Raw genomic sequence first — 16,384 nt, forward strand, 5'->3', positions numbered from 1 at the left:
CATGTACCTGTATATAAAAAACGCGCCCTATAGTCCGGTGCGCCTTATGTGTGTGTTAAATACAGAAATGGGACACATAACTGAGAGTGCGCCTTTTAGTACGGTGCGCCTTATGGTCGTGAAAATACGGTAATAAAATAGAGACATAAGTTTTTTTAAAGTGAAGAAAGTGGCTAAAACTACAAAAAAATTTAAGTTATAGTACCAGAGATGTGGGCTCTGTTAATGAAAGTTAATGAAATAGTAAGTTAAAATTTAACAGCTGCTACCAGCTTTCAAAGACTCTGCTACACATGGACCACAGTCACCATCTTAGGTTTAAATGCTTTGCCTGTTAAAAATAACCCATTCTAATGTTGTACTTTGGTGTCTTTTCCCTTGTGAACATGTCAGAACGAGGACGTGCGACCACACGTTCGAGAGAGATTCCGACTTCACGACCTGCTGCCTCCTGATTGAAATCAGCAGCGGTGCGTCACAACCTAACAGCAGGATAAGACTGAAATCAACGTGTGTAAAAAGCATCTCTTTGGAATACAAACTACAGCATTGCCATTAATATTCAGTTTTTTTTTTTTTTTTGTTGAGGAGCAGGAGGAAAAAAATTTAAAAAGTTTATAGTTTTTTTTGTGTTTTTTACTTCTGTGTATTTTTTCTAAAAAAGAGAAAAAAAGTAATTGGAGGGAAATTACACACACAGATTAAAGTCTATGTAGACTCCTCTTTTTAAGCGACTCTCCAGCAGCGGTGGAGCCAGAAACAAGCTCCACCCTAAACTCTGAGGTCTCGGTGCTGGTTTAATGGATACCAACAGGTAAAAATCCCTGAACACATCAGCCCCTTCTGGTGCTCATGCTGTCAACACTGACAAAAAAAACCCATTTGTTTGTGTTTTTAAAGCTGGAAGGAGGGGGTCTGATCTGATGGGTGGGCAAATATCCTATCTGTAGCTAACAGAAAAAGAAAAAAAAATATGCATTCCTCTGTAGCTCTGTCAAGTTTCTATTGTAGGCTCATGTTTTCTCCCGGTAAAACTGCTCTTTTATTGTTTTTATTTTTTTCCTGTTAAAATATAGTATTTCCAAGATGTTTTACTAATATTTGTAAAATGCATTTTTAAAAGGTGTCATGTGAGTTTTAGAAAAAAAGGCTTTTCTTTTTCTTTTTTTTTTTAACATCATAGGTGCATATTCATAAGTCCATTGCTTTCTTAAAAAAAAAACTTTAAAGGATTGAAGTTTTGTTCTCAATCTAAGTCATGTTAAATTGTTGTGATTGCCTTACTGTGGGCATGTTACTCCTTAATTATTGGGACTAATCTCAACTGTAAATTGTGAAAATTAGAGGGCATTCATATCCATAGTGCTGTCTCAACAAAATCTTTGATCAGTCATAACTTTTTAATTTATCATCCAACTGTAATCGATTTTGTCTCCTACAGCTGATCAACTTTTTCTGGCTTAAAATCTGTGCTTCAATTCTCTATAAGTCTGTCTCATTTAAAGGCTCAATCAGTAGCGTCATGATAAATGTAGCACATATTTGCCAGTGTTATTCTGCTCACGGTTAAAATATGGCTAAATATATACCAGCAGCATACAGTTTCTTCCTTTGCACCATTATAAATGTTTTTTTGTTTGTTTTTTAAAAGAATGGCAACAAAGGCGTTTCTTTTTTCCCACTCTGAACTCTGGCCAAACACCTTTAGTTTCGCCAATGACTGAAAATGAAATTAAAAGGTTGTTTTCTTTTGATACCCAAAGTTGGAGTGTAATAAGTGTGCAGATCATGCAGCGATTTTCCGTTGGTGTTTGAATGAAATTATTGTGCATTTTACATAACGTGAAATGTGAGTGTTTATATTTGCCTGTACAGTGCCATACAATCCCCGTTCTCCCAAGCTCCTCCTTTGGGCAGTTATTGTGCAATTGTCCCAAGATAAATGTAGAAAGAGAGACAATCAAACGTTTTTAGCTCTGCAGATATTAAGAAAACACAGAGGGCAGCAGGTGCTGTACGTGTTGTTTGACCCTGTCTCCAGTCACGTAAAACCTCCCAATCAGAACCTTTAAATATTTCAGCGCAAAAGTAATTTCCACCGTTGCGTTGTTGCCTGAGTTTGCCTTTTTTGTGGCACAAGGGTGTTTTAATCAGAATGTTTTTTGTTTTTTTGAGTGAATTTGTTCTGACTATGAATGTAAATTACACATGGAGTGAAGGCTTAAAACATCTCTCCAAAACGTCTGCCTTGTGCTTTGGCCTAATCACTGAAAATAGAAAATAAAAGAGAACCTGGGAGTGCATACTTAATAAAGAATGAAAGAAAATAATTGAAATGCACTTGGAATGGAGAAGTTTGTCAAGTTGACCATCCTGACTGCCATCTATATGCAAGCCTCACTCCCTGTGTGTGATGTTGCCCCAGCTTGCTTGTCTCCTCATTAAACGACACGCTTTTATTTGTGTGTTGATGCCTTTCTGAAGGCTCAGCAGGAGGCATTTGATACTTTTCATTTAGCTCATCTTTATGTGCATTAGCAGTTTATTGTACACTGACTGTTGTACAATACATGCAGCTTCTTGTATGGAAAAAAAAAATCCTTAAAATAAGGAAAGTCTTTTGTATTTTTGATTCTTTTTCCTAAAAGCATGACATATCTACTTTAAATGTATTAATGAAGATTTAACTTTACATCAGATGGGGTTTTTCTCTTTTTTTTTTTTTTTTTTTCTTACGGATATCCATGTTTAGTTTAGGGCTGTCTAAGAACGGTTAAAATTAGCATGTAGACAGTACAGCTTGCTTTGTGGGGAAAGTCATGTAATGAACTGAAATCTTGACATTTTTCTGCAGAAAGATGTCATGATTTAGGTTTTTTTTTCTTTTAAAAATCAATATCCGTTAAGCCATTTTACTTGCTAAAGTTGCTGTTTGTGCTGACGATGTATTTAATGTTTTCAGACATCTTTGTTATCTGTTAGGCTGTATGCTATTGTAAAGTGTATATACAGTTACATTGAATTTCTGAAAGAAAGTTTTAAATTGACCAGAAACTTGTCTTCCATTTGTTTTTATTTCTATCCTGTGTCATAAAGATGGATATTTGCATTTAGTCCACTCTGTAGTTCAAGTCTCCAGTATTATTTTATTTTGTCTTCAACACCTTTAAGTCAAAATGCACCAGTCACGTGTGATCTTAAATATTAGGCACCAAAGTAAAGATTTGTCCCATTTTTAGTAATGCATTGCTAAAAACGGTAGTGATGGTAGTGCAGTGTAAAGCCAAATTCCCAAACTACTGCGTGAAGGGAAAAAAAAAACTTTAAACACTGGACATCTGTTAGATTTCACTTCAGCCTTTAAAACTTATTTAAATGTGGTCTTTATGTGCGCCTGAATTTTACATCAGTTACTGTTTAGCTTAAGTATCATGACTAATTTGGAACAAAGTTCCTTGTGAAACTATATGAAATGATCTTATTAATAATATGGGCTACATTTGATTAACTTCAGCCAGCTTCTTTGTTTCCTGTCTTGCATTACAGGACAGCCTGATTAATCCAGGTGTGTCTAGCCTCAGTAACCATAACGACAGTGGCCAGACACACCTGGATTATACAATGATGAAAAATGAGAAACAAATGAGCTGGCTTAAGTTAAGGAAATAGTGGAGTTGGGCATATAGTCCATTCAAATTGCCCCAATGCCTCAAAAATATTTTTAAATAGTTGACATAGCTTCAACTAAAATGACAGAGAAGCTGGATAGCTTGTAATTAGGTTTTACATTGAAGCACATTCTTGTGACAAAAGAACCTAAAGTCCAGATTAAAACCTAAATAAACCTCAAGAATTCACAGTTCTTTAAATTTAACTTGGAGTTTAAATTTAATTTTTTTTTTTTTTTTACAAAAATGGACAGCAATGTTACCTTTTGATTTAAAAAGCAGGCGAAGTGCTTCAAGCAATACATGCCAGGAACACTGGGGAAAAAAATGAAACCTTACTCGGCTCAGAATTCATTCAGAAAAATAATTTTGGAAGGCATGTATTTTTGCCAAATACAATATATCTGCTCAGGTTTTTACTTGTAGCAATATTTAGTTATAAATGCTTGATAAAACAGTAACAAAAGCATAAATCTGTTTGGTTAAACAAAAATAGACCTGCTCACTAAACTGAATATATAATTTAAGTCATTGCTTATATTTTTTTCACTTTCTCTGTCATTAAACATCTTCCCTTTCTAAGCGACAGCTTGTAAATAAAAGTTACAGTCTGCTGATCAAAATATTGGCAGCAGCTGTAGGATAACTTGTCCACCAGTTGGTCTGGTGTCTTCTGACTCCTCGGGTAGGAGTCGGGTTTCAGATGGTCGACCTATTCAACACGCTCCATCAATAATGCAACGTCGACTGATGTGCTTGTTGTTGAAATCCGTCCTGCATTTCACAGCCCTCGTTTCGCACCTCCTCTTCCCTGTAACGCGTCTCATTAATAATGCCCAAGGCAGATCAGGTGCAGGGTTGCAGGTTGATTTGAAGGTGAGGAGTACGTTTTTTTTTCTCTAAGTACAGAGCAGCCTAACGGGGAACATCTGATCGATGGACATCAATCAATGAGGAGAAATCAATGCATGTTTCTGTAAAGGCCTAATTTATTCTAATCAAACATGAAATCTGTTCTTAGCCCGGTTCCGCCTCAGCTGATGTTCTCTGTAGTAAAAGGATAAATTTGATCTTTTTACAATTTTGTATTTAACTACAATCACTGCTTTACTGGGAGGACAATAAAGATGTGGTCTTCACCAACTGTTCGTATGGTTTGCATCCTATTTGGTAAGTTTGAAACAGTGATGCTATGACCTTTCCACTGGCATTTCTTGAGAAAGAAGCACCAGTTTGTATATTGCAGTTGTGTGAAAGTGTTTTTCCTCTGTGTTGAGTTTAATATTTGGCTTTCAAACATATTTTAGAAATGTTTGGGGTGGCACAGTTGGGGCATGAGCAGGTGGTAGATGTAAATAGGCCATAACACTAAAGATTTATATCTTTTCATTTTTTGTGAGTTTTTTTCAGCTGCCCCCTAATATAAGGTTGAAACTAGTGTAAACAGTAGAGTGAGTCTTTAGGCAAAGACTGCAGAAATGTGAAAATGTTCCTTAAAATTCAAAAGTTTGTTGTGCAAAACCATTTTAATAGCCTGATAAATATAAGGCTGTTTTTTAAAATTACCCTCTTTCTTCCTTCTTAAACTCTTAAGCAGGCAGTTTTCACAAGAGTATATATTTGAAATATGAAAAAACCTTTTTCAATAAATGTTTTTTTTAGAAAACATTTTATGATAATTTAAGATTGCTAAAAGAATTATCAATTATATAATTCAATTAAAAGTAATTATAAATATTCACAAATATCACAAAACGGACAACTACTCATAACACAGATCTGCTGGATATTCATAGTCATGGACAAACTGACTAATTTTTTGCTGTGTTCATTGTGTTCGTCAGCTAATATAACTAATAAGACTAAAAATGTGAAAAAAATCAGGAGCGGTTTAATAGTTCTTTTTCATTAACTGTATGCAGAAAATAAAGTAAAACTGAAATACCAAGCAGTAAAAATAAATGTACTTGAGCTAATTAGTAGTAAGAGATGGGTAAAGCAGAATGTTGAGAGCCAACACTAGAGAATAAATACTACTACTGAATGAATAAATGTCTGAACATGCATGAGCTGTGCATTAGTTGCCTCTGATGTTTTTTCTTTTAAACTGATTTTTCACTGAAACAAGTGTATTCGTTGTGATGTCACATTTTTTCCTTAACTTTGAGGAAGTTCAGTTAAGTTCATCCTTTGGTGCATGAACCCATTCTGGATACATTTACATTTAAAATGTCTACTGAAACTACAGTCATTTAGTATGAAAAATCATGCAAATGCTATTGTTGCAATTGTAGTTCAAATAAACCTTTTAAGGTTTTCATGATGCATTCTTTATCATGTAATGTTTTATTTATTGATTTGTTTACACAGGGATCATAAGTGATATCACACCGGTGTGTTCACAACCCAGATTAGTTCCAGGACAGAACAACAAGATGACTGCTGAGGACAGCAAGTTAGGAGAGGACATCCAAAAAGTCATTGATGAAATCCACCTCCTCTCTGAGCAAAACTCACGCAGCTTTGCTGTCCCCTCCACAGAGGACCATCTCAACCTGAATACATACTATAGCATCCTCAGTAACCTCTACAGGCTTTTTCAACCACTGATGAGAGAGGGTTTTTTTGATGACCTGCCTAAAATACTGGTTTGCCTTCTCTCAGAGAGACATGACTGTGGCCTAGAGGCAGAGCTAACAAAGACAGTTTCATTGGAGATGGGGAAGCCGTTCCTTATGTTTTTCTCCTCACTCAGATCTCAGACCTGTGGTCCAATGACCCCCGATGGAGAGTCGAGGAGCTTCTTTGGGACCTACCTCAATGTTGGAAGCACACTGACATCGGCATTTAGTGGTTTTCAGCAGCTGTTCATTAACATGCTGTCAAACCTCATGCTGTCTGAGAACTTGACTAATGTTCTGCGTAGCCTTCTAGATTCACTTTCAGCCAATGTGCTACATTTCCTATCAATGTTGCTTGAAATACCAGTTGATTATGTGAGAATAGCCTTAGAGTTTGGAATTGAAGTCCCATCCCTGGATGGACAAGACACCTGCCAGCAAGGTAAAATAGAACTTTTTTTATTTTCGAGTGTATAGGCATCTCTGGATCTGCACTAACTGCTGTTCTTCTTTTCTACAGGCGATCTCAAGCAGCTAATTATGTGGTGAGTCATTAGCTTTCTACCATACCTGATGACAAAACATTACCAGAAAAAAAGTCTGTTCATGAAATCAGCTCCTTTTTGTTGAAAATTAAAATAGAATGAATCTAACAAGAAGCTGTAATGATTGTGAATCTACATGTTTTTTTTTAACCATATATTTTATACAAGACAGGTAGTACAACACATTTAAATGCATTTATGCAAAGTCTTGAATTAAGTTTCTTAATTTTGTTTTTCAATGTTGGAAACATGTTCCTAGTTGAACCTCTAGTGAAATATTTAAGTGTTTAATGACTGAAAATGGTCAATGTTACTATTGAATTCAAAGGTATGTAGGAAAAACAGATCTACAAGTGACTAATGCTTTAGAGTCTGGAGATGGAGTCCATGATTTTCTGTATGTAGGTTCTTGCTATTTCAGTTCATCTTAGGAAGGAAGTTCCTCTTGCAGAGTCTTTCTTTATCAGGATTCTCAGTGTCCCTGCACTAACTATATCTACATCGGAAATTGTGAAAGGAAACCTGGGAATTTCCCAGCTGCCAAGTTTTGTAACACAGACTGTGATAAAACGTGTGTCAACTCTTAACCTGTGTTATTTCCAGATGTTTGGTTAAGATGTGGAAGCCTGCTCTCTTTCAAGAGGGCCAGAGGGCTTCCTCAGAGGTTTAGCTGAACAATTTCGCTCCGTTAGACCAAACATTTTGCCTAAATTTTCTTGAAGTAGTAGGTAAAGACAATCAAACTACTTGCTTATAGTTCCCACTTTCCTTTGTGAAAGAATAAACACTCAAAGCTAAAAATGTATTCTCTTCTCAGACTCAGGTAAGGCAAATGCTGATTTGATTTCCTGTACCATGGAATGAGAGGTAGCCAATGTCTGTCCTTGAGTGTCACTGTCGTGCAGCTTTTGCATACACCCCGTGTTTAACACACCTGAAACAAAAAAAAATGTTTAATAGCCATCTTATAAACTTACCTACACACCAAAGAGGTAATTTGGCTTTTTATTTCAGGTGTGTTCGAGCAGGGGATGATGCAAAAGCTGCAGGACAGTGGCACCTGAGGAACGACATTGCTTACCCCCTGTCTAAAGAGTCCGAAATAATATAGGTTACTGCAATCGTCTTAAGGCCACAGTTATTTATTAGGTTTGAAGTAATAATATTAATTATTACAAATTAAATAACAGTGGAAACAGACAAAAAGTTGGACAGCAAATACTAATAATATTAATTTATGAAATTATTAGTTAATACATTAAAAATAATGAAATTATAAGTTAATACATTAAAATATTAATTAATAATAAGATAATGTGAAAATCAATTTTCTCTTTACAATGATGAATTATCTTTTTTTAGTTTGCTTTTCACATTTCTTGTGGTTTTAGATCTACATCAGGCAAGGGTATGGATACATTTGGGTTCCATAATAAAAATCATAATAAAATTAATAGTTTGGCAATTAATTGAATTTATTGGTGATTCTCAACACATATTTGGTCAAATAAAATAAAGTAATACAATGTAAAAACCAAAAAACAAAACAAAACAGTGATTGAAAGCCTGTAATGGGCTCCAACTTGAAGTTTACATAAAAATGGTCTTTTCTTATATTCCTTTGAACTAGCTTAGCCAACCTTTGATCAGTACAACACTATACAGGTTCAACTAAGAAAAATTAGAATATTCTGTAAAATGCAACATTTTACAGTCATTTGAGAATGTGAAACAGTTATTTTATAGAGATTAATTTCACAGGAAGTAGAATGTTTCAAGCATTTATTTTTTGCCATTTTGATGATTATGGATCACAGGTAAAGAAAAATCAAAATTTTGTGTCTCAAAAAATTAGAACATCATATTAGAAAAATAAAAAAATTATGCTTTAAATATAAATGTCCAGCCTCTAAAAAGTATGGAAATTTCTATACACTTACTACATGGTTGTGCTCTTGCCAGATTTACTGCACCAATACAGGAGATCAGCCTGCAGACCTATGGAGTGTGATTAAAAGCCTAGATTACTCTGATAAATGCCGTCCTTGTTTGGTCTCATGTTTGTCATCTTCCTCTTGACAAGATACTATAGATTTTTTAGGGCTCAGGTAAGTGGGGTTTGGTGGTCAATCAACAAGATCACTGTGATCATTTAACTAGCTTTGGGTACCTTTAGCATTGTGGGGATGTTCCAAGTCCTGCTCAATAATAAAATCGGCACCTCCATCCAGTTTGCCAGCAGAGGAAGCATGGAGTACTTTAGAATTTCCTATAGATGCCTGCACTGACTTTGGGCTTCAGGAAACTTAGTGGACCAACACCAGCAGATGACATGGCAACCAAAACCATCCCTGACTGGAAACCTATCACTGGACTTCCATGGATTGTGTGCCTCTCCAATCTTCTTCTGGGTCATTGATTTCTACATGCAGGATTTATTTTCATCTGAAAACAGGACTTTGGGCCATTTAGGGAGAGTCCAATTTATTTTCTCCTTTGCCCAGCTTCGTCAACATTTACCCTGTGTGGCGCATACCCTATTTAGAAAGGGTGTCGAAGGCTGTGGAGAAGGTCAAGTCAGCAGTTGACTGACCCACTTTTTAAAGGAAACTTTCTTTTGTGGGTTTGTTGTTTAATAAGCTGATTAGGGTGTCACATGATTTTTTTTTGTGTTTTCATTATCTATATGTAAATATCAAAAATACAACAACTCAATTTTTGAAGCTTATCACTCTAATTTTGTATAATGAGTTTCACTTTCTGAGATGAATAGCAGAAAATGCACTTGTACACTTTTCAGATGTACCTATAGTTGGTGAAACTTTCATAAAGTTTGTACTTTTAGAGTAGCTTCATATTGTTTTAAAGCAAAATGACTCATAGATGGCTGATTTTTTTGTCTTTTTCAGGGGACTAAAGCACAACGTGAGTTGGTCTTTTGGCGTCCCACTTGTTGACATCCTCCTGGAATCCTTCCTCCCCTTAGATGAATCTTTGAACAATTATCCAGGAGCAGGATGCCACAGTCCTTCCAGCATCCTCTTTCAGCGCAGCGCATCACCACCAAACAAACCCACCGATATCCGCTACAAGATGTCGTGTGATCATCACAACCTGGCGAATATCAATGACACTCTCTGTGCTGATGTCCTCATGGGTTTAGGAAATGCATCTCTGTCTTTGTTAACCTTTTGCAAAGCCCTGGGCTCCCTGAACAGCAGCCAGATGGAGCATGTGTGGAGCAACATGTGTTATATTTTTCAGATGTTGACGTCTCCACTGATCAACAAGTCATCTAACTGTGTTGTTGAGGACACCCAGCCCTCTGCTGTGTCCAGCCCTCTGAACGAGTCTCAGCTGGTCCCTCCTTCATCTCCTCGCCGAGTTGCCAGGGAGGCTTCAAGGCTCCAACAGCTGGACTGCAATTATAGCAGCTGGTTGAACAGCACTGCAGATGCTGCTCTTGTGTCTTTCTGCAGGGATAATGATAATAAAGAGTTTGTGAGGCAGGTCTGTAACAATGCTTCACTGATGAAGAAGCTGCTCTTAGATCAGGCGAACATCTGGCTATATGGATTCTGTGCTAACTCCTCTGCAGATGATGTGTACATGGTGAGTCAGTTCTGCAGGTATGAGCAGTGGATTGACCAGCCTTCTTATCAAGTGGGTGCTGCCCTGCTGCAGTTTTGTATCAGCCTTGATGCTCCAAGGCTCACCAGTCTAATTTGTGAGCACACTGGATTTTTCATGCTTCTAAACTCCAACCCTGACAACTGGCAGCTGATGCCCAACTGCACAAATTCACGCCCTCCAGCACCGTTCCCTAACCCCAGTTTATTACAACTGGATTCCTGCCAATACTCACAGTGGCACAACGTGATGCAGATTACCACAGATATTTTATCAAAGTGCATCCTTATTGATCAGATCAGATTTGCGACTGAGGTTTGCGCGAATAAAACCTTTCTTAGCAACCTTCTGCAAAATAAGGACATTGCATGGCTGGAAACCCACTGCAGCACCTTTTTGGTTGTTCAACCCACTGAACCAATTCCAACCTTTGACCTGGCAGCGTGGTGCGACTATCACACCTGGGGGGAGAGGCAGGTGGACGATTCTGTTGTTGGCCTCTGCTGGCAGAATGATCAAGCTGCTTTTCAGGAGAACGTATGCTGCAAGATAGCTGTGTTTGAAAAGTTGCTGGAAAACCCTAAGAACAAGTGGCTCACAACAGTCTGCACTGACATGGAGAAAATAACCGTGACACCACAGGTGGGTACTTTACAAGTTGTTAAAAAGTTAAATGTTGGTTAATCAAAAACAATGTATACATGAAAAAAGTTTTAGAAAAATTGGGGTTTGATTTACTTTAATCCTTACCATTGAAGAAAACCAAACAGTATATATTAAAGTGCATTTTTATCGAAGAGGAAAAAGTAAGACAATTTCAGATCTTACATGACATTCAAAAGGGTTTGCAATACAGTTATGGGTTAATAGAATTATGTATTTTTCCTAAATAGAGGGTTGGGTATTTGTAAGTGCAGTATTATAGATTGAGGTTTGTCCAATACAAAGCGAAAATAATATATCAAGATATTTGCCCCATATTTTTTCTGACCTTTACTAAGATTGGAGCAAGCTGGATAAAGGGACCTGCTGTTTTCAAACTATTAGGAAAAAATGTCAGTTTTGATCATAGAGGGACATTACCAGATATTTGGTGAATATCTTATTTGTTGGAGCATCAACAGGAATTTTTTACAAAAGCCTAGCAACCTTAAAGAGCTAAAGAAGAAAAACAGGCTCTTACATTTTGATATTTTAAATCTATAGAACAAACTGTGAATCAAATAAACTGATGTAAAAGGAAATAGTCTTATTGTATGACAGGTGAAAGAAAATATCGAACCACAAAAAAATATTTTTAGTAGAGTACATAAAACATATCACTCGTTTTGTTAGATAACTCATCTGTGGAACTTTTCAATTCAGTTTATTTATATAGAACCAATTCACAACACATGTCATCTCACTTTACAGTTCACCCGATCATCCAGTGAAATTGATTAAAAGTTTTCTATCTAATGAAACCAGTTGATTGCCTTGACTCATTGACTCGAAGGCAATATCCCTCACACTATGCATGCTTGTAGCGACAGTGGAGGGGAAAAATTCCTTTTTAATCTTCCAAGGCTGACTGGGGTTCAAGGAGACGAAAGCAGAGATACAAAAGGCAACTATAAAAGGCGGCCCAGTCCAAGAAACACACAGCCAGGCAGCTGAGCTCCAAATCAGCTCCCACGTCAGAGGATAAAGAGAGCACATCCAGCCAGTCACAGTCAGAGAAACAGGACTACACTGAAAAACATGAACGTTCCCCACTAGAACTATTGTAAATGCAAAAATTAAATCAATCACAGTACAGTTATATTAAAGTCAACAATGAAGCATTGATTTAAAGAAATAACCCAAGGCATTATGCTATGTTGTAATACCTCACAAACGTTGTCATATGATGTCTGTAATTTAGCTTTGCAGGTACTCTGACTGGACCCATCCTATCATCGTGGATATGACTGAGCTGGCTCTCTGTGCTGAGATTGACCCACAGAACTTCACTTCCAAAGTCTGTGCTAATGCTACAGTCATACAGAACCTTCTGGCCAATCAGGATAATGCATGGCTGGTACAGTACTGCAGCAACCACTCAAGCTCAGTGAGCCCTCCTGTTACAGGTGGAGGACAGACCACCCTAACTGGATTCATAGTCTTTGAGCGGTGTGTGTACTCCAACTGGATCACATCTCTTCCAAATGCAACACTCCTGGCTCAGTGCTGGGAGAACGACCAGGCCAATTTTGTCTCATCTATCTGCCCTAACCCTGTCCTCCTTTTGCTTCTGTCCCGGGAGCCATCTACAGCCTGGGTGAGCAGTATGTGTACTACCTTTACTAACTACACCAACACCCCCACAAAGAACAGCACCACAACAGTACCCAACACCTGTGCATCACAGACTCTAATGAAGCAGTTAACCTTATTGTGCCCAAAATACCTCATCCAAGACTGTCAGCCTTGTCCCAGTGAGAACATGATCCTACAAATGATGGTGCGCTGCTGGGTGGAGAGTCTGAGCTCAAGGATGGAGAGTCTGCTGACTACGCCTGTGACTGAGGTGCTAAATAAGGCAGTTGCTACTACTGTGGTGATCCTGCTGGCTGTAGAGGACTCAATGGGTCCCATTTGGCAAGTCAACAACACCATAAGACAAAACGTCCTGGCGTCTATTGTTGACTTTTTAAAAAGAGAAACCAACCAGGACAAGAAGACAGTGTTGCTACAATGCTTTGGGGTAGGTAATAGATGTTTGTTTTTGTTTTTTTGATAAGTGTATTTATTTGGGGATTGTGGATGACAATAATAGTTGCAAAGTATTAAAACAATTAATAATAGTAAGAGAAAAACTCGATCTCTCAATTTTTAATCATAAAAGGTCTGATTTTCTGTCCAGAGCTTATTTATATTTATTATTGATGCAAACATGTATCAAATAAATTTTCATTATTCCCCATGTACAGCATTTGACCTTCAGCTTGTTGCTGGTATCTGATAACATTACTGTCACTGATGCTGATAAGTCTTTGCAGCTTGGTGTAGTTTCTGCAATGTTACACCTAATTTACTGATGGCATGTATAATGCCATTAAAGGCATTATAAATGAGAAGGTGGCCAAATGCTTTCTCTGGGTCCACTAACATATTCACTCTCTGGAGTTGCTGAGAAACTAGTGCTTTAGAAACAATATTTTTAGGGAGGGGAGCTGCTGACCTTAAGTGTTCCCTCCACTATCCACCCTGACTTTATGTCTCCAGTCCACCCCAGACTCTGAGGGGAGCTCCTAGGGTGGGAGTTGATTACATCCATGTCAAGGGCTCCAGCAGATGTCCCCAGCAGACCATCGCTACTCACTTTGGCCTGCCCTAGTCTGTCTGGCATACTTTTCTTACAGTGTACCCAGTTCACCACCATGTGGTGATCCATGGACACCTTTACCCCTCTCTTCATTCACGTTTCCAAGACATATGGACCCTAACCCTACAAGATTGGAAGATACAACTACAAAGTCAATCATCAACCTGTGGCCTATGGTCTCCTGGTGCCAAGTGCACCGATGGACGTCTTTATGCTTCAACACGGTGTTCATNGTGGAGGGGAAAAATTCCTTTTTAATCTTCCAAGGCTGACTGGGGTTCAAGGAGACGAAAGCAGAGATACAAAAGGCAACTATAAAAGGCGGCCCTGTCCAAGAAACACACAGCCAGGCAGCTGAGCTCCAAACCAGCTCCCACGTCAGAGGATAAAGAGAGCACATCCAGCCAGTCACAGTCAGAGAAACAGGACTACACTGAAAAACACCAACGTTCCCCACTAGAACTATTGTAAATGCAAAAATGAAATCAATCACAGTACAGTTATATTAAAGTCAACAATGAAGCATTGATTTAAAGAAATAACCCAAGGCATGCTATGTTGTAATACCTCACAAACATTGTCATATGATGTCTGTAATTTAGCTTTGCAGGTACTCTGACTGGACCCATCCTATCATCGTGGATATGACTGAGCTGGCTCTCTGTGCTGAGATTGACCCACAGAACTTCACTTCCAAAGTCTGTGCTAATGCTACAGTCATACAGAACCTTCTGGCCAATCAGGATAATGCATGGCTGGTACAGTACTGCAGCAACCACTCAAGCTCAGTGAGCCCTCCTGTTACAGGTGGAGGACAGACCACCCTAACTGGATTCATAGTCTTTGAGCGGTGTGTGTACTCCAACTGGATCACATCTCTTCCAAATGCAACACTCCTGGCTCAGTGCTGGGAGAACGACCAGGCCAATTTCGTCTCATCTATCTGCCCTAACCCTGTCCTCCTTTTGCTTCTGTCCCGGGAGCCATCTACAGCCTGGGTGAGCAGTATGTGTACTACCTTTACTAACTACACCAACACCCCCACAAAGAACAGCACCACAACAGTACCCAACACCTGTGCATCACAGACTCTAATGAAGCAGTTAACCTTATTGTGCCCAAAATACCTCATCCAAGACTGTCAGCCTTGTCCCAGTGAGAACATGATCCTACAAATGATGGTGCGCTGCTGGGTGGAGAGTCTGAGCTCAAGGATGGAGAGTCTGCTGACTACGCCTGTGACTGAGGTGCTAAATAAGGCAGTTGCTACTACTGTGGTGATCCTGCTGGCTGTAGAGGACTCAATGGGTCCCATTTGGCAAGTCAACAACACCATAAGACAAAACGTCCTGGCGTCTATTGTTGACTTTTTAAAAAGAGAAACCAACCAGGACAAGAAGACAGTGTTGCTACAATGCTTTGGGGTAGGTAATAGATGTTTGTTTTTGTTTTTTTGATAAGTGTATTTATTTGGGGATTGTGGATGACAATAATAGTTGCAAAGTATTAAAACAATTAATAATAGTAAGAGAAAAACTCGATCTCTCAATTTTTAATCATAAAAGGTCTGATTTTCTGTCCAGATCTTATTTATATTTATTATTGATGCAAACATGTATCAAATAAATTTTCATTATTCCCCATGTACAGCATTTGACCTTCAGCTTGTTGCTGGTATCTGATAACATTACTGTCACTGATGCTGATAAGTCTTTGCAGCTTGGTGTAGTTTCTGCAATGTTACACCTAATTTACTGATGGCATTTATAATGCCATTAAAGGCATTATAAATGAGAAGGTGGCCAAATGCTTTCTCTGGGTCCACTAACATATTCGCTCTCTGGAGTTACTGAGAATCCAGTGCTTTAGAAACAATGTTTTTAGGGAGGGGAGCTGCTGACCTTAAGTGTTCCCTCCACTATCCACCCTGACTTTATGTCTCCAGTCCACCCCAGACTCTGAGGGGAGCTCCTAGGGTGGGAGTTGATTACATCCATGTCAAGGGCTCCAGCAGATGTCCCCAGCAGACCATCGCTACTCACTTTGGCCTGCCCTAGTCTGTCTGGCATACTTTTCTTACAGTGTACCCAGTTCACCACCATGTGGTGATCCATGGACACCTTTACCCCTCTCTTCATTCACGTTTCCAAGACATATGGACCCTAACCCTACAAGATTGGAAGATACAACTACAAAGTCAATCATCAACCTGTGGCCTATGGTCTCCTGGTGCCAAGTGCACCGATGGACGTCTTTATGCTTCAACACGGTGTTCATTATGGACAATCAATGACTTGCACAGAAGTCTAATAATGAAAACCACTAGTGTTAAGAGCTGGTCACTCCCTTCCAGGTGTCACAGTCATTTCTCACATGAAGTCCCCTAGCAGACTTATGCTATTCCTTGTAGTGGTTCGATCCAGACCATCTGGGGGGATAACCTTGGGTCAGTCCTTCGGGGTTGGCTCGGCTGGGTTTTGAGGAGGAATGCTCAGTAATGAACCACAATCCTTGGCCTGGCTCTAGGGTAAGGGCCCAGCTCTGCTGTACCAAGTGGTGCCTTAATCATAAGGT

At 38.6% G+C, this 16,384-nt stretch overlaps 2 protein-coding genes across 2 annotated transcripts in view; both read left to right on the forward strand.

Annotated features, from left to right (window-relative positions):
- ctdspl2 (CTD small phosphatase like 2) overlaps positions 1–2,327 on the forward strand; it is an 11,549-nt gene extending 9,222 nt beyond the window's left edge. The window contains 1 exon segment of the mRNA XM_015384885.1: positions 394–2,327. Coding sequence (XP_015240371.1) covers positions 394–459 — 66 coding nt within the window. The 3' untranslated portion in view covers positions 460–2,327.
- A 1,702-nt stretch (positions 2,328–4,029) lies between these two features.
- On the forward strand, positions 4,030–15,867 carry LOC107090743. Its single transcript, XM_015384305.1, has 7 exons — positions 4,030–4,838; positions 6,039–6,731; positions 6,810–6,834; positions 9,744–11,106; positions 12,368–13,189; positions 14,413–15,128; positions 15,756–15,867. Exons 1-7 carry the CDS (start codon positions 4,796–4,798, stop codon positions 15,865–15,867), a joined length of 3,774 nt encoding a protein of 1,257 aa, XP_015239791.1. The 5' UTR covers positions 4,030–4,795.
- The last annotated feature ends 517 nt before the right edge of the window (positions 15,868–16,384 follow it).

The sequence above is a fragment of the Cyprinodon variegatus genome, unplaced genomic scaffold (assembly GCF_000732505.1).
Source record: "Cyprinodon variegatus isolate N-32 unplaced genomic scaffold, C_variegatus-1.0 Scaffold15, whole genome shotgun sequence".
NCBI lineage: Eukaryota > Metazoa > Chordata > Actinopteri > Cyprinodontiformes > Cyprinodontidae > Cyprinodon > Cyprinodon variegatus.

Bases quoted from the DNA above. Each gene is read 5' to 3' on its own strand.
- LOC107090743 (XM_015384305.1), top strand. From the start codon at position 4,796: ATGTGGTCTTCACCAACTGTTCGTATGGTTTGCATCCTATTTG. The intron at 4,839-6,038 runs GTAAGTTTGAAA...TTGTTTACACAG, and splicing joins TATGGTTTGCATCCTATTTG to GGATCATAAGTGATATCACA. The intron at 6,835-9,743 runs GTGAGTCATTAG...TGTCTTTTTCAG, and splicing joins CTCAAGCAGCTAATTATGTG to GGGACTAAAGCACAACGTGA.